General features: G+C 36.9%; 1 protein-coding gene across 1 annotated transcript in view; it reads left to right on the top strand.

Annotated features, from left to right (window-relative positions):
• Positions 1-27,646, top strand: part of LOC149807292 (axotactin-like) — a 228,898-nt gene that overhangs the window by 54,090 nt on the left and 147,162 nt on the right. The window contains exon 3 of the mRNA XM_089964906.1: positions 4,173-4,346. Coding sequence (XP_089821032.1) covers positions 4,173-4,346 — 174 coding nt within the window. The remainder of the gene's footprint in view (positions 1-4,172; positions 4,347-27,646) is intronic.

Raw genomic sequence — 27,646 nt, 5'->3', positions numbered from 1 at the left:
TTGGTGGTTAATCATTTAAGTGACGAGTGCCTTTTATTTCCAAGTACACGTGAATAAAATCTCACAAGTTATATTATTAACAATTAACACCTTACTCAACTAAACATAGTGACATGCATCAAAACAAGCTTTATACTCGGCCAGCTAACAAAATGCTCTAGGCTAGGTTAGTGACCTGAACATCGGCTAATCCCAGATACATACAGATATTTCAATTACTGTATATACTCGCATATAAGCCAAATAATTTAGGAAAAAATAAAGGCCTGGAAGAAAGGGGGTTGGTTTATTCATGGGCCAATGTCTAAACTTGAAAGTTTTTAGGTCTTTTTAATGGCTGTAAATCTTGGGACTCGAAACAATAATTTTTTCAATGTCCTAAGATATAGGCATGTGAAAAAAAAGTAACTTTCAGTGACCCGACAATTATTAAACTGTTATAAAGCACTGTGATTGATTTTGTTATTATTTTGCATGTGCATATTTTCTGATTTCTCCAACACGAAGTTACATAAAGGTAAATATTGACTTCATAATTTGCAGGCTGGTTGAGTTTGCCAGGGAGACCATGCTGAACTATAATGTACAGTACTTACACAGTGCAGAGCATGCATAGCGTCACTTATTCCCAAATATCGATGCAGGTTTTGCTTTATTCATTGTTTTGACCAAATTGCATTCTTCCAGATAACATTTCAGCTAGTCCTTAATAGCTGTTTCATTTAGGTTGAATCATGTGCTCATGAGTTACTCATTTTCAATGATATAAGTAATCCTACAAATTGAGGTAATATTCTAAAAAAGTTACGCACTTGTAATTGTACGAGGCACATAACCATCATAATTTTCATGTTCACGAAAAGTGGTAATAATAAAGGCTAAAATTCTCATATAGATCAACTAAGATCAACATCAATCAATTGTAGTTTTGTATTTTAGCTGAACAAACATCATAACTTTCCACACAGTGGTAAGCTTGATGTTTCATCGTCTCCTATGTTGATAGTCGGCAAATTTGTCTTTCGTTTTGCGACAGCAGTACAGGCCAGTTAATCATTAAAACCCAGAAACTGGCTTGTGATGAGTGAATTTTGACCAGTGTTTGTACCAGTACATTGATGTGCAATTGCCTTTTATTCTGTAATATTAGCACGATTACCTAGTTTTTTAAAACGGGGTGTAAAGCATACCTATGAACTTTCAGAAGCCAAGTAGGGAGACTGAATAAAAAAAATAGAGATTGGGACCTAAAATCGGGAGGTTTTTTGTAGCATTTTTAAAACCTTGTTTTCACTAATATTGATCAATCTTCCTGGTCCAATATGCATGAAATTCTCAAAAAGACTCGCTGTTTCTCCCTGTGACGTGCCCTATTTTCCCCCAGGACGTGCCCTATTTTCATATTCTGGTCAGCTGTGGTCAAACTGCACAATAGCTAAAGATTAGTCTTAAATAAACAAGCAAGAAAGCCAGTGCAACTAATTAAAAGTTAATCCTTATCCATACAACTATTTTGTGAAAACGATTGGCCTCTGCCGTAATTCAAAGAAACCATGGTCTACACTATTGTGTGTTACAAAAGCACCAGCAATTGATTGGCAAATAAAGGATTCCAAGTTTTGTTGAACTAAAGGTACCAAAATAACAAGCCTCATCAGGTACCATACATGTATCAACTATTTTCCCCTCTTTGTTACTATCCAACCTTATTCCCTTATTGTCAACTTGTAAAGCATTTAGTATCGTTTATTATAAAACATGTACTCTGAATTAGTTTTTTGAGGACACATTTGCTGCATGGTATTTATTTACATTTTTTCTTTTACTTTAATGATGGTAAATTATTGTAGAGGCAAAAAAATCATTAATTTTCATGAATAATGTTTAAACTTAACATTCTATTTAGTGAAGAAGTGAATTCTTTTTAGTAAAGTAATTATTTTGTCCCATCAATGATTCACAGGTGATACACAAGAACATGTAGGACTTTTCTTGTTTAGAAGAAATGAAAATCGAAGACATAATGTAATATCGGGAGTTCTCTGCAAAAATAGGAAGATATTATGAAATTGAGAGGTAGGTGTGGAGCGACCTCAAAAATCGGGACGTTTTTTTTCCTCAAGGCGTGAAAGTTAACATGGATGGTGTAAGGTTGCTTACATCAAAGCAAACTACAACTCAGCTTTTACGGTATTAGCATAACATTTGAAGCATTATTTCCAAAACTTTATTATTATAATTTGGAGATATCATTAAAGTTTGGCGCGTTGGTGCCCATGATTTGACTCCAAGGGATGTACATAATTCAGTGCGTAATCAAACCTACAATGTACATGTGGTGGCACCATTATGTAAATATGTTCAGTAGCCTAATTTTGAGCATTGAATCAAACTGTATTGTTGTTTGTTGTGTTGTCATACTGGGATTACATTTTAATGAGTTAAGTATTTACAATTTCAAAGCAAAAAAGAAGCGCAATTACCGGTGCACTGATGTAAAATATCCAATGCAATAATACATAAACAAACAATAATCAAGTCAAAAGGGAGAGGTAGTGTTACAGCAACTCGCAATTGGTAAATTCTTGTCATTTTGTTCAATCAAATTATATACTAATCTAAATTAGGCAGAAACAATAAGAAAACAGAAAATTAAATAAATTACTTTTCAAACAAGTCTATATCATTTCTTTTTAATAATCATGCACGCCAACCTCGAGATAAGCATACATGTAATATTTTTAAATATAAGTTTGCCTAAATAAATGCATTTAGAACTTACCTCGTGTGTCTTGAGATGTCTCGGAGTTGTAGTTCAGCTTATATGCAGGTCATGCACTTTTTAGTATTTATACCTGTTCAGTTTGCAGGTCGGCTTATATGCAAATGGGCGTATATGCGAGTATATATGGTAATATGTAGCAGGTTAGTTAGAATAGTAATATTTATTCCTTCTTTGTCAAAACTGGCTTCAATTAATAAAGGAACACTAACAAACCCCAACTCAGTTTTTTGACTTGCCCATGGGCAAGTTAATTGTAAACTTGAGCTTGCCCAAGCTGAACTTGAGCTTGTCCTGGGAGTCAAGCAAGTTGATTTGTAAATATCCCTGAAATATATATATATGTGCAATTTATATTTTTAAAATGAATAACATGTTCATTTTCCAGTTTTATGTGCTTGTTTGTGAGAAAAACAACAAATGTTTTTTTTTACATTTCAAATTTGGAATAAAATTGTTTGTTTTAGAGCTGTGCATTATCTACATATAACAAATCATAACACAGTATTTGTATATTGTAATGTTTACATATGTAAATGGCTTCATCCTATCTACTCCTTATAAATATTTACAAATTTGGTAAACATTTAAATGCATGTGGCTGTTGGTGATGCAGGAACTACACATTCCAATTTAATTATGTATTTCCACATATCTACTTAAGAGGATTGTTGTTGTTGTTGTTGTAGGGTTTAATGCCATTTTTCAGCACAAGATAGGCTATACATGGTGGCCAGTATTAATGGTGGAGAAAGAAACCGGAAGAAACCCCAGAAAGAACCACCAACCCATGAGAAGCTACCTGCAAGCTTTCTCACATATCCGCATTAGCCGAAAAGAGGATTGTTTCTTAGTATTTGTTTTGTTGTCAGTTCTTTTTTAAAATTATGTATAATTTTGACAAGACAGTGACATATAGCTTGGAAAAGCATTAAATGATGAAAATTATATGCACACACACACACAGACACACACACACACACACACACATTCACATGTCATGTCAAGATCATGCTAAGTGTCAGTCCTTACACACAATTTAAAAATTGCACAAGCCGGAAAATGATCCAGAAGAAGATGGTACAGGTAAAGTGTTGCATGGTTAGTGTGCCAGATTCATGACCTGGGGGCTGTGGTTTTGAATCCTATTACCTTTTGATCAACCTGAATCAGCTACCATGGTGTGTCCCTAGATGTAACTTTTCTGTAATTGCCTCAGCACTTAATGACATGCTTGTGTTGCTGTGCTGTAAAACTCCAAACCAAACCAACTAAACCTTTTACTAAATATTGTGGGTCACCTGGAAACAAAGCTATAAAGTTTATCATCAATGCATTATTTTATGTTTGTCTAAAATCACATAATCTGTTATTTTCTTGTATTTTACAGCATTACATGATCAAGAATGGCATTCCTTGTTCGTATCCTTAGCAACCTCATCAGGAGAGTTAACTATTACACTGGATGGAGAGTCAAGATCAGAGACCCTTCGAGCCTACACAAGACAAGATTTTAACAGTATTCTGGCATGGGATAGCCAAAAATCTTTTATCTATTTTGGAGGTAATGACAATACAACTTGAGAAATACATGTTAAAATAATTTAATGAAAGTTTTTTTGTGATTATGTTACAGCTAAATCTAGATATCACAAGTTAAATTTCTGTTTAGTTATGTGTTTATACATTCACATGCCACATGATCTCATCAGGGAAATCATTTTAATTCAGAGCCATGAAGTCTCTGCCATGCATCTGAGATGAGGATTGACCCAATTTCTCCAAAAGGAATTATTTATGTGGTACTGTATTAACAAATGTAAATGGCTTATCTGTTACAATACCCTCTGTATGACTTTGATTCTTGCTTGAAAACATGTTTAACATAATCATTACTATCTTATTGACCTTGGTCATTTTATGGCATAAATCCATGAGAAATGGTTAGGTAAGCCATGGTTATCTTATTCCCCTTGTACAGTACCCTACACATAATAACATGACTAATTATGTCTGCACACACACTTTTCTTTGACACACAGATCTGGAGATAATTATGTTATTAATAAGAACTTTATAATATTAATTTTGGTTGTACCATAGCTACCAGTAACTGAGATTCACCTGTGGTAATGTTTATCCTCCTGCCAGGCAGAAATGTGTAATGTTATGAAGTTGTCTGTCTGTTACTTTTTTTTGGTTCTGCACAATAACTTCAGTTCTTCACCATGTATCACTGCAAAATGTGGGGGGGGGGGGGAATGGAAGCTCAAGGTCATTGTGACTTGAAAAAGGAAAATGGTTTCTGCACAGTAACATTAGTTATACATCATAGACAATGTAAGCCAAGCTTTGTAGATGGCCTGCACTTGGTGTATGAAATTAGACTATCAGTATTAGGATTAAAAGGTCAAAGTTTAAGCTCATTGTGACTAAGAGAAAAAAATCTTCACACAATAACATTAGTTATACAGTCGGACTTGAACCAAACTTTGTTGATTGCTTGCACTTGTGGTAAGTAAAAGGGAATTGATTTTGGTGTCAAAAAGTCAGAGGCCAAGGATACTTTTACTGATAGAAGAAAAATTATTTCTGTACATTAACTTCAGGTTTAAACTCATTAATGGCTTGCTCTTGAAGTAGGGTAGAAAACTATTGATTTTGGAGTCAGAAAGTGGAGGTAACTCGTTGGAAAACAAGCCATGGTTTATGCACAAAAATTGATCATGTATCTTCACCAAAGTTGTGGACAACTTACACTTTAGATAAGAAAGAATCTGGTGAGTTTGGTATCAAAAGATCAAAGGTCAAGATTGTTGCATAATAACTTTTGTTCTTGAATGAATTCCTTGACCAAACTTTATCAAGGACTTGCACTAGTGATTTTTAAAAAGAAACAAACAAAAATTTAGATTTGGGGGTTAAAGGTCAGAGGTCATGGTCATGCTAAGTCTGGTAAGAAAATACAGGTTTCTGCAATGTAAGTTTAGTTCATTACTGCTTATCTTGACACAAAGGTTCAGGTCATTGGGACCCATTGGCTAAAAGTGCCCACCTAGGGCCTACAAGACCCATTGGCTAAAAGTGCCCACCTAGCGCCTACAAGACCCATTGGCTAAAAGTGCCCAACTAGTGCCTACAAGACCCATTGGCTAAAAGTGCCCACCTAGCGCCTACAAGACCCATTGGCTAAAAGTGCCCACCTAGCCCTACAAGACCCATTGGCTAAAAGTGCCCAACTAGCACGTACAAGACCCACTGGCTAAAAGTGCCCAATTAGTGCCTACAAGACCTGGCTAAAAGTGCCCAATTAGTGTCTACAAGACCCACTGGCTAAAAGGGCCCAATCAGCACCTACACACAGGATTATTAAACATTGGAGGAGCTTTATTATTGTCCATTCATGGTACTCTTCTTTAAGGTGTGCAAATGTTCCACTCCTCTGACATTTTGTCATTAGAACACAATTTATACAACAAAGCCACTACTCCTTATACCAGGCATGTGCAACTTCCTCTAGTGTGTTAACACAATTTATACAACAAAGCCACTACTCCTTATACCAGGCATGTGCAACTTCCTCTAGTGTGTTAACACAATTTATACAACAAAGCCACTACTCCTTATACCAAGCATGTGCAACTTCCTCTAGTGTGTTGGCCAGATTAGGGATTTTTAAAGTCACACCCTATGATACAAATAAGTGAATAAAACCAGGTCATGGGCTGTAGATTGCACATTCTTGTTTTATACACATATCTTCACATCCAAGATCATTGTACTCCTTATTTAAATACCACTGTGATTGTATCACACCATCTTTCAGCTACACAAGAAAATGCATTTACTCTAGTAGATCCAAGATTATTGTACTACTTATTTAATTTCCACTAGATGTATATCACACCATCTTTCAGATACAAAAGAAAAGACATTTACTCTGGTAGATCAAAGGTACTGTGAAATCAGTTTATGTAAATATGACATTAAGATTATTTTTCTAGGTAAAATTAAACAATCTGATATACTGCTGATTTCTCAAGATGTTCCAAGATGCATGAATACTGTATATACTTGCTTATAAGTTGAGACCAACTGCTGTTTATTAGGAGTAATCAGTAGAACAAACAACATAGACCCTGATCTGTCAGCACATTATGTGGTAGCAGAACAATTCCAGTTGGTTTTGACTTATAAGTGAGCATATATGGTGTATATACTTGAAACACCGATGGTAATTAGGGGTTAAGTCTTTTTTTTGAGGCTTTGAAGATATTTATGGTAGTTTTAACTGTTGCAAAGAAAGTTTACTGGAGCAGGTAAAAAAAAATTTAATAGCAGCAATTACTTTTTCTGTCCATATGATGTGAATACATCCTCCCAGAGTGGAGAAAAAGTCAGTATGACCCTTTGACCTTTTGCACACCACTCTGCACCAGGCCATGTGCAGAAGGTAGATGTACCTATATGTAATTCTTTTAATGGATGCCATGCTGTACAGATTTCTGAAGCCATTGTGAGAAATTATGCCTATGGGCAACTAATATACCGCAGTTAGCAGTCTTTCTCTGCAGTGTTTAATAACTCTCAGTGTTGCTACTGTCCATTGGTTTCTAAAAACCGTATTGTAGCTTCTTGTTTTCAGCCTTAGATCTTCATGTTTTACCCTTGGTGGTAGATACCTTTACTTAAAAATATTAACTGAATGGTATGGGTGAGTTCCTATATTCTAGGAACAATAACAGGCCCCACTCAAATGTTTAGGACATTGTTTCTCTCCATTTTTATTTTCAACTCAATAAAATAATTACAGTACAACGCTCTCATTGACATTCATGTATCTGCATGTTGCCTCAATAAACAAATAATCAAAACTGGAATATCTTGTTTCTTTCAATAAATAAGGAAATACTTCAATGTTAATTTCCATCATTTGTTTATTCATGTGTAAGATGGGTTTTGCGACAAAAAGGGAACACACCACTACAAAAAAAAATGTCAGCAAAACAGTCTTTGGAGCAGTGTGGCTAAAAGAAGGCCTTGTGGGATACACACAGAGACTGTATCAAGTACTATAGGTGCACTCAGAAAAACTGTTGTACCATTTGTAATTTGTGGTCATCCAGCACCTGGAATTCAATAGATTCTAGTGGAATCTAGTAGATTCCAGGCATACCTATCAAAGACGGAAGAACATTCCCTCTTCTTCATCCGAATTTTCTGGTTTTCTTCCAGATCTCACAATTTAGGACAAACATCTTCAGCAGTTAGTTGTTGAATTCCCTCCAGAAGAAGGGTCTTGACTTTCAAGAAGCCGTTCAATTTCCCCAGTAGGGAGATGATGGAAAGTTCTCATGTACCTAACAGCATTCATGCTTCAGTTAGCAGGCTGCTCCTTCCTGTTGGGGAGGTAGAGCACCACAATGGCGGGTTGTGCCCTCCTGATGGGGAGGTAGAGCACTGTGATAGTGGGTTGCACCCTTCCTCTAAGGAGGTTGAGCACCATAACTGTGGGCTGCACCCTTCTTTTAGGGAGGTTGAGCACCACAATACATATTGTGCCTCTGGCAACATGTTGGCCCCTTCCATTAGGGATACAACACATCGCACCTATGATGCACAAAGTGAAGATGATGTCTTTTTCATCTATCACTCATCTACCTCATGGTACTGGGAAAGGGCCAGGACCGAGCTTCCCCCTTCTCCTCTCATCATCCCACCCTGTGCAGGATTTACAATCCATACACATGATTGAGGCTAGGGATGGGGACCATTTTTGGTGCCCCCCCAACCTGTTTATACCTATGAACCCTTATGGGATGTGGGTCTTCCGCCACAGGGACCTTGGTCCGTTATGCCCCTATGGACTACTGAACCATGCTATACCAATCAAAGTGATGCTGTGGCTCATGTCCCACCATCACTTCACCAAGTGGTTTCCTTTTGGAAGGCTACAGGTGCTACATTGAGGGTAGATAGACATTCTCATCTCCCCTCCACACCTCCTGATCAACCAGGGACTATGACACATAGGGCACATAGTACTCCTATGCCGCCTCCATCAAGGGACTTAGTGATGCCCAGGCACTCTCAGTGTGTCAGTGACTATGAGGATGACAATGCTCTCTCCATCCTTGTTGAGAGCAATGACACCTTCTCTCAGGCCCACTCCCTTATCTCAGGTGGATGAGGAAGAAGGGGAGGTCTTTGATAAGGTGGTAAATGAGGTTTACCATTTGTTACCCCCGACTTGTGCCCCAAACTATCCGGCACACAGTCCAAAAAGATCCTTTCCAGTTTAGAGAAGATCTCTGGGGTACCACCTCAACTAGACCTTACTTCTCCCACATTCATCTATGACTGAGGAAATATCAGGGAGTTTTTCACAAGGACAAAATATTGCTCGCCATCATAGAGGGTAGTCTGTTCCTCCCTCTACCTTGAGACCCCTTATCTCTTCAAGCTATTGGGTACATTCCCTGAAATGGCCTATTAAACCTCCTCCTTTGAATGCTGATGCAGCCAAAGTATTTCTTTGGGATCCTGGGCATGCCTTCCTATCAAAACAATTGATGTGATGGAACAGAAAACCCGGTTACTTTTAACTATTGCCTTGCATGCTGGCCTTTTCTCAGCTACTTCCTTTAGTATGCTGTTAGGGAGACCATCCCAAATCCAGCCACATTACAATGCGTGCTGGAGGCTGTGGCCAAAACATCCCAGCATACACTATGTGTCGCCATGGCATTATTGGCAGAATTTCTGTACATCTGCTGTGATGCTGCATTGGACTTGCTTAACCACAGTAAAGACCTTATGGGCTGCTCCTCTAGAAGCTGAGACCCTTTTTCCTACCGTGGGTTCTCAAGACTTACTTGATTACCAACATTGATCTTTTACCTCCACTTCAGGAAAATGAGGTCAGGCAAATTGTCCGCAGGGACCATCTGCCAAGATGAAGTTTTCTAACCCATCTTCGTTTCCTAACAGAGCAGGAAGGGGCAGGGAGCAAACCTAGCAAATTAAACCCTCTCCTGCCATGCATACTCTTCCCAAATGTTCCAGTAGGTGCTAACCTAGGCCTTTTCTAAGGGGCTTGATCAAGTATCATGGAAGATGGTTGGGTCCTTGCCATTGTAAATGAGGGTTATCGACTCCGGTTTCACTAACAACCCTCACTATCAAGGACCCCCATTTTCTTTTCCCATTCCAATCTGGTGGAATGAAGGGAAGAGGTGCACACCCTTTTGTAGAAAGGGGCAGTTGAGAGGGTTTTAAATGATCAGTCTCCCACCTTCTACTTCTGAATCTTCCTGGTAACCAAGAAAAGCAGGAAATTTCAAATAATTATTGATCTCTTCCCACTCAACCAATTTCTGTCAGAGGAAACCTTCAAGATGGAGACAGCCTCCTTAATCCAGAACACTCTTCATCCGTCCAGTTGGGCAGTCTCCATCGACCTTCAGGATGCCTATTTACATGTCCCCCATTTTTCTGTCACTACGCAAATATCTTTGTTTTTGCCTAGACCAGGAAGTTTTTCAGTTTAGTGTTCTGCCATTTGGAATATCAGAAGTAGTAGCAGCCTATCTTCAAATACAGGGAACATTGATTCTCCAGTATTTTGATGACTGGCTGGTTCACCATGTCCATGTTCAGCCCCTTCATCAGGTTCTGTTCTGCTCTTGGTCCACCATAACTCAATTGGGACTTCTACCCAACTTTGAGAAGTCAGAACTCATTACATCAAAGGACTTTGTGTACATGTTGATGAACTTCCTGATGAACCAAAACTTGGTCCGGGTTCCCCTGGATCAGGTAGATCGAATGCTAGCTTTCCTTGAGACGCTATGAGTAAAAATCATTTTGTCCACTTGCCTTTATTTGTCCCTGCTTGGATCCTTGACCACCTCTGCCAAATTTGTTCCTTTTGGATGTCTTCACATGTGTTCTCTACAGTTCCTCTTTCTGGCAAGGTGGAAACCTCACAGATTCTGTCAACCCCAATCCCTCTAGGACCAGTTTTTTACCACCATTTGCTTGGTAGATGAATCGAGACAGATTTCTGATGGAGGTACCCATGCATGCACCCAATCCCCATTCCTATCTGTTCACAGATGCATCAGATTCAGGCTGGGGAGCCCATTTAGAGTTGGAGGGCATAATTCTCCATGGTTCCTGGACTCTGGCTGAATTGTCTCTCCACATCAACAACCAAGAAATGAAAGCAGTATTTCAAGCATTGCAAGGGTGCATCAACCTAATAAGAGGCAGATGTGTCATGGTCTCCTCATCTGTTGTAGCCTACATACAACATCAAGGAGGCACACATACCCCTTCTCTTTGTGTGCAGGTCTGGAATCGTTTCCTCTTGGCATCCTCAGAGAATGTCACAATCCAAGTTTGCCAAATTCCAGTATGATGAATGTATTAGCAGACAGCTTGTCCAGAACAGACCAAGCCATCCTCACAGAATGGTCTCTTCACCACTCAGTAACAGAGTCCCTGTTTTCCCTTTGGAGAAGACCTCTAGTGGACCTGTTTGCAACCAAGTTCAACAATAAACTTCCTTTTTACGTGTCTTGGATCAGAACGTATGGGCAGTCAATGCATTCAGCTTCCAGTGGAATCACCTCGCATAAGCCTTCCCACCTTTCCAACTGATACCACAAGTTCTGCAGAGTCCAAACTCCCACTGCTTGGAACATTCTTATTGCCCCATTGTGGCCCCAATGACCATGGTTCAATGATTTCCTAGACCTCTTGATAGATCGACCCAGGTCTCTACCACTGGAACAAGTTTTCGGACAGTTATCACTCAAGCCAGGAGAGCTTCTACATCCAAAGTTTATGATGCCAGGTGGAGAATCTTCTTTGATTGGTGCAGTAGGAAACACATTGATCCTATCCGCCCCTCTATAACTTCCATTGCTGATTTCCTTTTGTTCCTTTTTGAGACCGAAAGATGTTGAGTATCCACTATCAAAAAGCTATTAAGCTGCCATCTCCAACACACTTAAATTCTTGCAGACATCAGTTTAGATATTATCTTGCCACTCTTATCTTGCCACTCTTATAAAGTTTTTTGAGCTTCAGAGACCTGTGTCTCCATTCCTTGTGCCTCACTAACAAAAGCACCTTATGAATGATTGAGTGAAGCTTCCTTGTTGGATCTCACACTCAAAGCTGTGTTCCTTCTCACCCTTGCCTCAGTGAGTCAAAGAAGTGAAATTCATGCCTTGTCCATTGCCTCTGGCTGTCTTAGGTTTAATGGGAACTATGACTCCATTTCCCTTCTCTACCAACCTGGTTTTCTTGCAAAAAAATCAGTTACCTTCAGTAGCCTCCTTACTGATAGAGATTCCCAGTCTCAGTAAAATATGTGGAGGGGGTGATCAAGATAGACTTTTATGCCCCATGCATGTTCTTTGCTTCTATCTTAATGTATCCAAAGCAAAAAGAAATGGTAAGAAACATCTCTTTCTCCCTATTAAGGGCTCCATAAACATTTCAGCTGCCACTGTCTCCCAGTGGATTGTCATGACAATCAAACGAGCCATGGAGTCTCTCACCAATCGAAATCTCGTCTTTATGAAACTTAAAGCCCATGAGGTTTGAGTCATTGTTACCTCATGGGCCTACTTTAATCTTTCTTCTCTGGAGGATATTATGAAAGCAGTTTTTTGGCACTCCCATAATACCTTTTCCTCCTTTTACCTCTGCTCATTAGCACAGCAGAGCGCTGGCATTTTTCCTTTGGGTCCCATTGTTACAGCATGACATATTACTCAGAGAAGTGAATATTCTGTGGAATTTTACCTTTCCCTCAATAGTGAGTACATTAATTTCTGTTTTTTTATTAGTTTGACTTCAGCCTACCCACCTTACTAACAAATTCAGCTAAGTAATAGCGACAGGATAAGTAATTGCTGCTATTAAAATATAGTTTTTTTTGGTAAAACTAATTTTAATTATGCAATACCTATCTGTCGCTATTGCTTAGCTGAGCATGTATACATAGCATGTTACTCTGTCATTGGCAGGAACAGGCACTCTTCAAAGTAAAGGAAACTTTTGTATCAGTCACATGATGTGTCACCTGAAGTATCCAATATAAACAAGACACTAGCATGAGGTATCTCATAGTTTAAAGTAAAGTGTTTTGGTGTCTATATAAGACATGGAGGGAAACCCCACTGTAGTAAAACCTCAACTTGCAACAAAGAATGGGTGGGTGTATACATGCTCAGCCTCTGGCTTTACTCCAATAATGCCCCTCATCCTTCACAAATACTTGGATGAGGGGTTCATTATTTTCCATAAAGCCTTTGGCCTCACAAGTATACATAGCATCTTTAAAGATTGACAACAAAACATCTGCTAAAATATCAGTAGGAAAAAGGTAATGAGTTTTAACCTGCAAATCATAATCAAACAAAAAATATTACATATATGCTATTAATAACTGCTTCAGCAAAGCCCTTGCTATGAGCTTGAATATCCCTTTGATAAAATTTGTGTAAAGTCTTTACTGATGTACAGTCAGCTGTTTTCAGTATATTTTGCAAGGAACAGCCTTGTCTGAAAGCAGCTGATGCTGCAGAAGTTCTGTAAGAATGAGCTTTGAATTTAGATGTATTCATTCCTCCTGATTGTTCTGAAACCATTTTTAACCAAAAAATAGTACTAGATGTCATAGCTCTACAGGAACAATAAGATACCAGAGCTTGAGTAGATTTCCGAAGATTTTTAGTCCTGTCAAGATAATGCAACAAAGTATGCATAACACAAAGCTTCTCATCCTTATAATGTAGTAGTTCCAACTGGAAATTCTTACCTTGTCTTTAAGTTTTCAACAAATCTGAAAAACTGAATACTGTTTTATCTGCCATACAAGTCATGTTATGTAAATTCAAAGATTTTAGAGCTTGTGCTCTTGGAGCTGTTGATAAAGCAATAAGAGCATCCAGCTTCATTGTTAATAACCTTAAAGATATAGTGTCCAGAAGGAAAAATGGTACACAGGTATTTTAAGACTGGGCTTACATCCCAATTGTCAACATATCTTGGTTTTGGTAGACTTTTGTTAAACAGTCCTTTCAAGTAACTATTAATCAGCGAAGGGTTGAGGCACCATGCAGTATCAACCATCCTCAAAGTAGTAAGTAACACTGCCTTGTGAGTATAGATGACACTATAAAACTCACCTTAACTTACCAAAGACTCTAAGTATGAAATAACTGTTACCTCAGAGACACAAATGGGATTAATTTCCCTGATTTTACACCAAAAATTCCATTTTTTTTCCATTCTAAATTATATTGTTTAGTTGTTCCTGTTCTCCATGAATTGTTAATGATGTCCACAGCTGTTGTTGAAAGTCCTTGGTTTTGGAGCAGTCTCCTGATAGTCACTGTGATTAAAAAGAGTTTTCCCTAGAGGATGAGTTTGACCATTGTGTGGAAGAGTCAGTAAATTTTTGTGCCTTGGAAGTCTAATTGGAAGAGAAATTAAACATGACAAGAATAAAGGAAACCAGGATTGTGATGTCTAATGTGGAACAATTAAGAGTGCTTTACTAACATTATCAACAATATTTTTATTCAATATTTTCCTAACAAGATTAAAACGGGGGAAAATGTATGGGATTCTTTAACTGACAGTTTGATCTAGATGCAAAAAGATCTATGTCTGGGATAAAAGTCTGTGCACACAATCTTTAAAAAATGTCTTTCTTTAGCATCCATTCAGTGGAGTCAGAAAAGTTCCTTGACAGATAATCTGCCTCTTATATTATGTTTGCCAGCAACATGGACTGCAGATATGAATATTTCCCTTTCCAAGCACCATTCCCAAATCTGTCTGGCTAGCTGATCCAATTGAATCGATGCCATTCCATATTATTAATATAAAAGATAGCACATATGTTGTCAGACTGAAACTCAGTATGGACATTTCTGTGATAATTTATGGAAAAAATGGTCTCACTCTTGTCCCATCTACCAGAGATTGATCTGTTTGAATCAAAGTGCATAAGCTTGCCACCCTGAGAGTGATGCATCTGAGTTTGAATAGTAAAAGCAATGTTTTCTTGTCTGATAGATTTCCCATTCCTGTCTGCCACATTTAGATACCACCATTTAAGTTCCTGAACACTTTGTGGAGATAACTGTACTGTACTATCAAAATTGTTGTTTTTACTAAGGCCTTTTATTTTATCATGTTCCAAATACTTGTAGTGCATTGGGGCTTCCAGGACTGCATAAAAGGCATTAATAAACATACCAATAAATGATGCCAGCTCTTGTACTGTAACATAATTTCTGTCAATGAGCTTCTTGGCAAGAACATGGATCTTTTCCATTTTCTCCTCAGTAAGAAAAACCTTAAACTGTACAGAGTCTAACACAAAAAACCAAAAAAGGTAATTCATTGAGATGGAATAAGCACAGATTTTTTGAGATTTATAGTGAAACCAAGAGATTTTAATGTCTCCATCATTGACCATTCCAAATAAACTTCAGAAACTTCTGATAATCTATATGTATTGGAATACCGGTACTAAAATAAGCATACTTTAGATCAATAGAAGTAAATAAAGCATTTTTCTGGATGAAATCTAAAACAATTTGAAATGTTCATAATGAACAAATTTATTCAACTGTGTCAGGTTAATAACGGACCAAAATTTTCCATTAGGTTTGGGAACAATAAAAATGTTTGAAAGAAATTTATTACTCTCACATGTGGATGGAACTATAGCTCCTTTGTGTAGAAGTTCAGTGATTTCATTGAATATAATGGTTCTCTGCTCATCAAAAAAGGGAATTTCTTTTGGAAAAAATGATTGGAAAGGCAGGGAATCAAACTCTATTTTGTACCCTGAAACTGTTTGCAAAATCCATGGATCACGAGTAAAATTAATCCATATAGCAACACAGTGTTTAAGTTTTCCCACAGAACATACCTCTATAGATTTTAATTTGTCAGCTTATTTGGGGGACTAGTATAGGCAGGTCTCCTTCCTCTATTGGAATTTTGGTATTGATACCCGTACGTATTTTGAGCACTTTAAGGTTGCAATCAAAATTTTGCCCTCTGATTGAAACCTGGACTTCGTGTGGGTCCACCACCTCCAGCACCATGGCCTCTATTGAAACCTCTGTGAATATGGGCAAAATTTTCTTTCCTAAGTGCAAACCCAGTGTCACATCTTTTAATTTTCTTGGCCACATCATACCCAAAAAGCATGCACGTTATGGGGGTATGCATATTACAAAGAGTGGAATATTTCCTTTTCAAATGTGGTCGAATCATATACCTCCTTCTTAGGGAGACTTGATATTGCGCCTGACCCATAAGGGTAATAGCATCTGAAATTAGGAGTCTTTGCTTTTTCATTAGTGGCAATCTGAGACTTTAGTAATTCTGCTAATTGGACAATTGGCATAATGCCTGCAGGAACAAGATTTTGTATATCCCTAAAGGCTTTGTCATAAGAGTAAACTCATTTGTTTAAGTCATTCCAAATTTCTTGATTGACAAGTGGGGGGGGGCCAACTTATCACATTTTTCTGGGATCTTGTACTTCTGTACAATTTCATCTGTTGCACATAAAGAAGCGCATGCAGTATTAATCAGCTCTGCTAAGGATTTAATTGTTGGCTCTCCTTTCGGGGAGTTTTCATTTTGGGTAACTGCCACATATTATCAGCATTGCTAGTAGAAATACAGTTGTGATCAGGCTGCAAAGCATCAAACAGTGCCCCATTTATTTTTCCACTTAAAGAAATTTGTTTGAGTGGTCGACTTGCATCACCCTCTGCTGGGGTAACATCAACATCGCTATATGGCCCTTCATTTTCAACTTCTACATGTAATTCAGGTAAGCATTCACCAAAAAGGTCATCAATTTCATTGTCATCTGTGTAACAGGCTGCATTTCATTTAGACCCAATATTTTCTTCAAAATCTCAATATCTGTTATTTATGTCTATGAGACTGGATGTCCTTGGCTGTCCGACATTTTTTGCTTGTTTAGTCGCATAACAGGCTTGTGTTTTGCCACTTTCTGAACCTTAGTTACAACAGACTTCAATTTTTTTCTCGTTATTTTCCTGTTTTTGTGGCTTTTTAACTCCTTTCTCTTTTGAGGAACTTGCCTCAACTTCGCAAAAAGGCTGCAATATCCTCATGCCCGAAACCCAAAAATTCATAGTCGACTTCGAGGTTGGTAACTGAGAAGACTTCATCCTCTTCAGTCACCATTACAAATAAAACTTTGTCAAATGTATGGCTTGGACTACACCACCTTGGTTCACACCTAATATTGTACTTACCTCTCTGCTACAACGCCAGAATAACTTTGAGATATCTAATGCGGGTGACTTGTTTATAAAGGATACTTCAGGTGACACATCATGTGACTGATACAAAAGTTTCCTTTTCTTTGAAGAGCACCTGTTCTCACCAATGACAGAGTAACATGCTATGTATACATGTGAGGCCAAAGGCTTTACAGAAAATAATGATATTTTGTTATAAGTTAAAAATATTTAAAAAAGAACTAGAAAAACATAATAATGCTAAGTACGTATCATTAATCTGATATCTGAGATATCATCTGAATTAGAAACCTGAATACCTGATTAAATTAGTCTCTGATATTTTACCAACCAGCATGACAGTAACGTTGTATTCTCTGCAAATTTAAATATATCCATGGAGAGGAGTTTTCTATCATTTTGTAGTTATGATACTTATTGCAAAATACTGTACACTTGCAATGGTTTGTTTCATACTTTGCCACACAGGAAAATTCTTTAGCACCTCAGTCCTCGTGACCACATGACACTCATTCTGTCAATATGATGAAACCCCTTCATGCATGTGTATGTCCTGTTGCCTGTGTGGGTGTGAAGAGAGTGAAAATTACAGATATATAGTGAACCATTTTCCCTTTTTCTGCCACACGGTTCTGATCATGAGATTCATCTTTAGTGCTTCTTCATGTGCAGCTGCATCTGAGGAACCCTTCCATATTTTCTTGGATCTTTTTCAGGATTGAACTAATGCATGTGCTTCAGTGTGATTGACTAAACCTTCTTCCAGCAGTACATCACTGGACTTTTTTGACAGTTTAAGACTAAAGCTTTTGAAATTAAAATTGATGCTTCTGAAATTAAGACTGGTGCCGATGAAATTAAGATTGATGCTTCTGAAATTAAGACTGGTGCTGATGAAATTAAGACTGATACTTATGAAGTTAAGATGTATCCTTATGAAATTAAGACTGATGCTTCTGAAATAAAGACTGGTGCTTCTGAAATTAAGACTGATACTGATGACTGATACTTATGAAGTTAAGATGTATCCTTATGAAATTAAGACTCATGCACATGATTGGAGATAAGGGACTGTTTATCTAAGCTTGAAACCTCAAAGAAAAACAGGGACACAAGTTCAGTTGTGTCAGGAACCCCAGGGTGGGGCTAGCAGATTGGATACAAATTGTCATCCCTCCTCCTTTAACAGTAACTCCTCATGGATTATACTCCCAAATAATTCATGAGGAGGGGATCTCATGAGATTTTGTGCAAGATTTGCTGTCAGATGGAGACAGGTTGCCAAATAATCCTCCAGAGTTCTGGCTTTTACAACAGACTTTCTTGTTCACAAAGGTGATGGAGGTTGACATCCCATCATTGACTTATCTCTTTTCAGTTTGGCCCATCAACATAATAGAATTTAAAATCCATCTGCTCCTCACTGAGAGTAGTAGATTAGATGATATCTTTCGATTTAGTTGACACTTATTTTCATGTTCATGAACAAAAAGTCATGGAAGTACCTAAGATTTCTTTTCAAAGAGAAGGTGTACAAGTTCCAAAGCTCTTCCCATAGGTCTGGCTGGGCTGTACATCTTTATGAGATTGGTATATGAGTTGGAAGTGAGTTTGCATGGCAGAGATATGAGACTTCACTGATGATGGGTATGCATCAGCTCAGTCCAGAGAGTTATCTGCAGAGAAGACTCAAAACCTTGTAGTAAAGACCACCATTCTGGGGTTTCTCTCAAACTGGGAAAAGTCCAGTCTTACCTCAGAAAAAAACTTTGTGTTCCTGGGTGACCATTTTGATCTGGTTCTGGGTCTTGTAGGACTGAGTGGGGGTGCATTGTGAGAGTATGGGGCTTGTTATGTAATCTGAAGGGAGCTCCTTTGGCACCAACAAAGTGACTTTATGTTCTCCTGGAATATATGGAATTGGTATTGCATATACTTCCATTAGGAAGTGCCCAGAAAAGTCTGCTTAAGCAGGCTCTTTGGAATTGCAAGGCATAGACTTTGTCACTTTGGAACCAGGAGATTCCTCTAGCATGCCCTGCCTCCTCTGAAGAGACTTTATACATGAGTAAGGCTGGAGAGCACATCTGGAGGATCATCAAGCAACAGGCTTTTGGTCCTCTACATTTCTTGACTATGAGTAGCAATTTACTGCAACCAAAAGTAGTTTTCAGGTGCTTCAGATGTTCTAGTCAATGTTAACATATTGCTATATGATACATGTGTCAGACATCACCACAGTGGTGGCTTACAAACACAAGCAAGAGGAACTTGTTCCTCTGCCCTGACATATAGTGGAGTATGTCCTGCCAGATTTTATCAAAGCAAAATGCAGGTATATACAGGGAAAACTCAATTTCCTGGCACATTTGCTTTCTCTGAAAGAATTGGTAACCCATGCACAAAGGACTGTTCATGTAGACATTCAAAACAGAGTGCTCATGTTTTGGGACTGTCCACACATGGACTTGTTAAAATGCCACAAGACTGAATGCTCGTCTTTCAGGACACACGGTACTAATTATATGGAAGAACTGTGAACCAGTCTAGAAATGGGTGAAGAAATAATAGAGTATTTACAGGTTTGTTGGTCCATAATTGGTTAAAAATGAAAATTAAAATTTTAGTAAAAGTATCTTTCGAGAGCTTATCCTATATGTAATTAAAAAAAAATATAGACAAATTTCTACTGATGCAATTTTAGCATTTTTACAGGCTTGACTCAGGAGTACTCAATAATGAAAGTAGCACCTGATTCATTTGGTGCAGAATCAATAACATGTGTTTCATGCACATGTATGTAAACAAAATTCCGCGGCTCATATGGTGTTCTCCACACATAAGCTTGCACCAAGGTTAGATGTGCATGGAGAATTATAGGTCTCATCATCAGCACCCAGAAATTGTAAGTTATTGAATTTTGAATATGATAGTGTTTCCATATGTTTCCTATTTGAGTTGAATTAGTACCGTGAGTCCTATATGCGACCTATACCATAATAGGAGCTTGTTGTTTCCATGGTTACCATGTGCATCCAGAGTATCATTTTGGTGGTTTTTGCATATGACAATCATAATGGAGTCTTTTTTTCATGGTTTGCATGTGATTTTGGAGAAAAAATCTACACAAAACACAGATGGGAATGGTTTTATACACTGGACAGTGGCAGTAGATAGCTAAGGCCATGGGGAAAAGAGCATAGTATGGCCTGATGGCAGAATTTCATATGATGGTGCCCACAGATTGGCCTATATGGTTAAAAACCATGTAACACATGCAACAATTCCACAAAAGGGGGTAGGGGAAAGATTTTAAATGTAAGCCACTTATGTCACAATCACTTATGTATCAATACTGATCATTTAACTTTAGAGACACATTCAGCAGATTAAAGCAGAGAACATTGTAAAAATCAAGGACTGTGCACAAAACTGCACATGCTTCATTGCCTCAACCTGTAAATTGCATTATTATATGTTGAGTCACATTGAATATCAGTTATATCTGTCTTATTTCTTATCATAGAATTAAACTCCTTGACACCTATTCTGTGTTCAGCTTTGTTCTCATATTGGTACATTAAATTTTTTGGCAAACAGTATTGGAACTTTACTGCATCCCTTTTGTTGAGGGAGCAGGGAGGGACATTTTCACTTAAAAGAATAGTTTTCAACCCTTCATTCCCAATATAAGTCTGCAAAAATCCTATCTGTATTGCATTATTTACACAGGCAGTTTTTCTTCCCCATCCTGTCTTCGGCATCTCTTTATACAGTTGAAACATTCTTGATGTATAACTGCATGGTGAACATATTGCTGTCTCCCACCACACCAGACCTCTTTTTTCTTCATGTACCAAGTCCCATGATAGAAAACCTTTATAGTCAGGGTGTTGGAACTGGTGCTCTCGGAACACATTATACCACATCTCAGCATTTTTTCCTGTGTGCACTAAGCGATATGTGTTTTGTTCACCAGATATGTTGTTGTGAATAGATGAAAACAAGCTTCATGTCAGAAATATGGCTTCATATTTGAAACAAAAGCTATTTATAAAACCTACATTGCTCTGTTCTTACCATCAAGTAATAGTAAGGAATCATTTAGCTGTAAATTAGAGCTTGCTATTTGGTTTGCCAAATCAAGGTGTATTACCTCCCCTTTGACTGTAATTGAGTGATTGCAATGTTTGCTTTGTTTCTCTTTTGTTCAATAATGTATGCATTTTTTCAGCTTTATATTAAAAAGTAAGTAATTTAACACTGCTTATAGTGGAAAGTAGCCACAGTAATGATTTTGAGACTTTTTCTTAACTTTTTATGAGTTTTGGGTAAATGTTGGTATAGATTTATGTATTAGACAACTTTAATATGCAATTCAATTCTATTACTTAAATTTAACAAGTAGTTTATGCAGTGATAAGTTTTATCAGTGTCTGAATATTGCATAGAAACATGGACTTGTCTTGGCATCGCAAAGTTTTTCACATATTTCTCCACCTCCAGCTTACTTATTAGCTTGAGCCGCAGCAGTTTGTACATAGGCTTTCTGTCTCCAACATCAATGTCAGCATTATAGAAACTTTGGATAGCTTTTTCAAATTTGTCTCTTGTTGTCCTTATGTAACAGATTTCATGTGGCTGTGTCTTTTGGGTTGATGCACATTTTCCCCCTTGTTGTGGGGAACATTACCAGGCTTGAAGAAATTGCTCTGTCTATTCTTTGCTTCCTCAACCTTCCCCATAGTTTTATACTAAAAAGTAGCACTCTGTTATTTAATTATTCAGTATAATAAAGCTTATGGAACTTTTCTTTGGTTTTTATACCTTTTTATTAAGATTTGAGGGTGATGAATCACATGATATGATAGTTTAAATAAGTTTGGAATGTCAGCATCTCTTGATGCTTCATGGGTGTGTGTATTTGTTTTAGTCACAAAATGGCAATGGCCTCTTATCATTTTGACCTGTCATGTGGCACACTTATTTGTTTTGTTTGATTGATGTGAATAGGGATGCACTGCATCTTATTTCTGTGAGAGTCAGCAAGAAAAGAAATGCAATTTTGAAATTTAAAACATTTAAAACTTGTCTTATAGCCAGTGAGAGATGAAAATACAATGCGTTGTGTAATTTGATACCCTGTGATGTCATACTTGCTAATGTCAGCATGCTTGTGTTTCTTTTATGTAGCATGCATGCCATAGAAAGATAACATGAAGATACAAAGGCAGAAAACAATTATTTTAATAACAAGAATAAGCCAATAATAAGTACAATACAACACAGCAACATGTAATGCGGATGCAATTTAGCTATAGACATTGGTATCACATAAAATGCTATTGCACTATTATCCATGCACAAGCATGGCCAATTCTTTCTTACAATTATGCTCCAATATCAATAAGTAAAATACAACTTTTTCTAAAAAATTTAAATCTGGTTATAGGACACACGGTACTAATTATATGGAAGAACTGTGAACCAGTCTAGAAATGGGTGAAGAAATAATAGAGTATTTACGGGTTTGTTGGTCCATAATTGGTTAATAATGAAAATTAAAATTTTAGTAAAAAAATATCTTTCGAGAGCTTATCCTATATGTAATTTAAACAAAAATATAGACAAATTTCTACTGATGCAATTTTAGCATTTTTACAGGCTTGATTCAGGAGTACTCAGTAATGAAAGTAGCACCTGATTCATTTGGTGCAGAATCAATAACATGTTTCATGCACATGTATGTAAACAAAATGCCGCGGCTCATATGGTGTTCTCCACACATAAGCTTGCACCAAGGTTAGATGTGCATGGAGAATTATAGGTCTTATCATCAGCACCCAAAAATTGTAAGTTATTGAATTTTGAATATGATAGTGTTTCCATATGTTTCCTATTGGAGTTGAATTAGTACCGTGAGTCCTTCAGATATTGTGCCCCCAGCTCCAGACCCCTCTGGCTTTCATAGCGGATGCACCAGCATTAAAGAGGGATGGGCTGTGGGGATATGCATTCCCTTTGTTAACATAGATTCATAAACAAGATGTTGACAGAGAATTGTGATGTGATTTGATAGCCAACCAACCCAGCATTTCCCATCTTACTGGAACTGTTGGTGGAGCCAGCACTGATGCTCACTCACAGGAGTCAATTATTATCTCAGCCTCAGTTCTGAATCTCACACTGGAATCATCCAACATCTTCATCTATATGCCTTGAGATTTTAGACCAGCTTCCACCATTTCTTGCAGGATTATGAATACAGTCTGGACTGCCTGTTCTGTAATATTAAAATAGGATTTGAGAGTGATAAGAGTGAATGAAAAATGAAGTGAGATTGTTGTCTTCTTCCTGGGCTTGGCTTAACTGGGTTCCTATGGACCCTGTACTGAAGGTCCTCAGATTTTTTAAAATCTATTTCCCCTTTAGAGATTTTGTCAGATGTCAGAGGATTTGTCTCTGTGGTGACAGTGGTAGCTGTTCAAATAATGTTATCCATCTGGTATTCTGAAAACAATAACTGTTCTCAGGATTTGTTTTGCAAACAAATGTTTGTATACACGTGTTCATTAATAAAGATCCATGCATATTAATGTGATCTTGTTTCTGATTGTCTTGGCTTGTTGCCACTCAAGTGTATATCATTAAAATATTGGATGAGTTCAGTAATTAGCAAGATCCATGCATATTAATGTGATCTTACTTCTGATTGTCTTGGCTTGTTGCCACTCAAGTGTATATCATTAAAATATTGGATGAGTTCAGTAATTAGCAAGATCCATGCATATTAATGTGATCTTACTTCTGATTGTCTTGGCTTGTTGCCACTCAAGTGTATATCATTCAGATCTTGGATGGGTTCAGTAGTTAGCAAGATCCATGCATATTAATGTGATCTTACTTCTGATTGTCTTGGCTTGTTGCCACTCAAGTGATGAGTAAAATCTTGAATGGGTTCACTAATTAGCAAGATCCATGCATATTAATGTGATCTTACTTCTAATTGTCTTGGCTTGTTGCCACTCAAGTGATGATTGAAATCTTGGATGGGTTCACTAATTAGCAAGTTCCAAGCCTATTAATGTGATCTTACTTCTGATTGTCTTGGCTTGTTGCCACTCAAGTCTATATCATTAAAATATTGTATGGGTTCAGTAATTAGCAAGTTCCAAGCCTATTAATGAGATCTTACTTCTGATTGTCTTGGCTTGTTGCCACTCAAGTCTATATCATTAAAATATTGTATGGGTTCAGTAATTAGCAAGATCCATGCATATTAATGTGATCTTATTTCTAATTGTCTTGGCTTGTTGCCACTCAAATGATGATTGAAATCTTGGATGGGTTCAGTAATTAGCAAGTTCCAAGCCTATTAATGTGATGTTACTTCTAATTGTCTTGGCTTGTTGCCACTCAAATGATGATTGAAATCTTGGATGGGTTTAGTAATTAGCAAAATCCATGCATATTAATGAGATCTTACTTCTAATTGTCTTGGCTTGTTGCCACTCAAGTCTATATCATTAAAATATTGTATGGGTTCAGTAATTAGCAAGATGCATGCATATTAATGTGATCTTACTTCTAATTGTCTTGGTTTGTTGCCACTCAAGTGATGATTGAAATCTTGGATGGGTTCAGTAATTAGCAAGATGCATGCATGTTATTTTATATAATCACTTATAAGATGAGTCCAAATGCAAACTGTACAGACCTAGATCTGCCATAGCATAATGTACCAAGCAGATCTGGATCTTTGCAGTTTCTTAGGAGTAATCAGTAGAACAAACAAAATATACCCAGATCTGCAGGTGAATTATGATATGCATTGTGATCTTTGTAGTTTGCAGTTTGTCTTGATTTATAAGTGAGTATATACTGTAATGACGTATCTGGCTGAGCTTGTTACTGTTCTGGAAGCCATATTTATTTAATCCAATTTTTATCATACTAAAATATATCATCAAGATCTTTAACCATTTACATAATGAGCAGTTCAGTCCATATCTATGAGGAAATATTGCTAGCAATTGACAAAGATTGTTATCATTCTAGAAGTCATAATTCTTGGACAATTTCTAAAGTTATCAGGATTATTATGCGTTAAATGAGGTGATTTTACATCACATTCAGCTTGTTACCACTTGTTTAGCTATAGTTTTTATCTGTTTGGTTCATTATCACATTCTTACAATACCACATGAGACTGTTTGGAAAAATGGTCAACTGTTATGTAAGCCAGGTGAATGATATGAGGTCCACTTAGACCTCTTTTTTCTTTAAGTATTTTATCATGTGCCTTCGAAGGTGTATATTGGGAAGTAGGTGATACATTTTATGCTAAAATAATTTTTTGTAGGACTGGGACCAGTTATAATTTCTATATAAAGATAAGAAAAATGTGCAAATATTCTTTGTTAAATTTGTATCAATAAATGTTAGGGTAGCCATTGTTTGGAGATGATTTATGTATACAAAGATTATAGGACTCTTTATTTAGAACTTTCATTACTGATGTGCCAGAGTCAGCTAACCAGGCATGCTGTCAAAAATATTTTTGTTTAGTTATTACTGCAAATCTGAGGTCATCCAGTCTTAAGAGTTTATCAAACATAAAATGATTTCCACTGACTTTGAAAAAAAAATATGCATGGAATTATAGCCTATCTTATATTTATGAGTCGTTTGTTCATATATCTACCACCAAAGGCCAATTTGTATATTGTTCACAACATTACATTCATGTCATAAACCTTTTAAGTTTAAAACAATGTGACATTTAACAATTCCAGCAATGATGTCATTATTTGACAAAATTGGACGACTAATGATGAAAATAGTACTGTATTTTAAATGTCAGCTTGAGTTCTGAACAACTAAGTTGTTGTAAACAACTGGCTTCTTGTTTTGAAGCAAATTTGAACGTTTGGTCAAAATGAATTATTATTGTAAATCTTTCCCAAGTTTGAATTATCCCACCATTTGTAGCAATAACACAGAGATTATGTCTAGTTATCTTGTGTACAAACATTGCCAGATTGCAGGGAAGGATTTGCAGATCATCAGAGATCTCCCAAATGAAATGCATGTATACAGGAAACCAGATGTTATCCTAATTCTTACAGAAGTTATCTACCAAATGCATACAAATATGATTTTTTAGCTCACCTGCCTGTAATGTGTAAAAGGTCAAGTGAGCTTATGATAACGGCCAAGTGTCCTTTGTGCGTTGTGTGATGTGTGTCATCAGTCTGTCAACAATTGCTTGTTACCACCCTGGAATCCATATTTCCAATCGAATTGCAATCAAATTTGGATTGTGGGTTTATATTTTCAGAGTCTTAAATGATTTCAGTAATGAGCAAGATAGTAATCAAGTGATTTTGCATCCGTTTGGCTGAATCCACGTTTGGTCAAATTTGATAATGGTCTTATGTCAACAAAACATTGGATGGGTTCAATGATGATCAAAATTTACATTTTAATGAGGTTATCTTGTATCTGATTGCCTAAGCTTGTTACCACTTTGGAAACCATATTTTGGATTGCTTGTGATTAGCTGAGTTGTTAACACTCTAGAGACTCTGTTCCTGATCCAGTTTTGATCAAACTTGGTCAGTAGGCTTAAATCACTAAGATCTTGAATGAGGACAGTTAATACCCAGATCAGTTCATATTAATGTAGTAAGTATGTATGTGATTGGTTGAGCTTACCACCATTTCTGCACCTCAGATTCTGATAATATTGTTATCAGAATCGGTAAATAGGATTATATCATCAAGATACATCATGCTTTCTATTAAAAGTAAGATCCGTGTATATAAATGAAGTGATTCTGTATATAATTGGCAGAGCTTATCACTTAAGAGACCTTTTCTTTCCCAATTTTAATAAAATTTGGTAAATAGGCTAATATTGTCAAGAACTTGGATGATTTTTATTATGAGTAAGACCTAATATGGAAATTTTTTATTACTCCAGAGATGGTATTGTTTTAAAATAAGGTTTTAATCAAACTTGGTAAATAAGTCTGTGTCATCAGGATCTTGGTAGTAGATGATTGTGAGTAAAATTCATGCATATTTAATGATGTGACCTCACATCTGATTGGTTGAGTTGGTGACAATCGAGCAACTATATTCTGAGCAGATTTTGATAAAACTAGTGAAATAGTCTTATAAAGATGTTAAATAACTTGGATTATTGGCAAGGTATATTGATATGGTAAGCTGAGACAGAGACAGAGTTTTCTTATTTGAATAGTCAATGAATGAATTCAGATGGGATTCAGATAACAGTGTTAAGCTGGGTGTCAAATTCATCCTCAATTCTTTGTCCTCATCAAGCCATGTTGAAAGCACTACAAAGTAAATCATCTAAATCTAATTAAATCACAGTCTAGGGGTCTTTAATATAATTTTAAGGATGAAAATTAACAAATAATTAAATGTGTTTAGTATGAAATCCAAATAATGTGTTAAACAAGTTATGGCCAACTTTGTTATATATTTTTTA

Source organism: Sinohyriopsis cumingii, chromosome 1, assembly GCF_028554795.1.
Source record: "Sinohyriopsis cumingii isolate HCF-2022 chromosome 1, ASM2855479v2, whole genome shotgun sequence".
Taxonomy (NCBI): domain Eukaryota; kingdom Metazoa; phylum Mollusca; class Bivalvia; order Unionida; family Unionidae; genus Sinohyriopsis; species Sinohyriopsis cumingii.
This window is presented reverse-complemented; position numbering and strand designations above follow the sequence as displayed.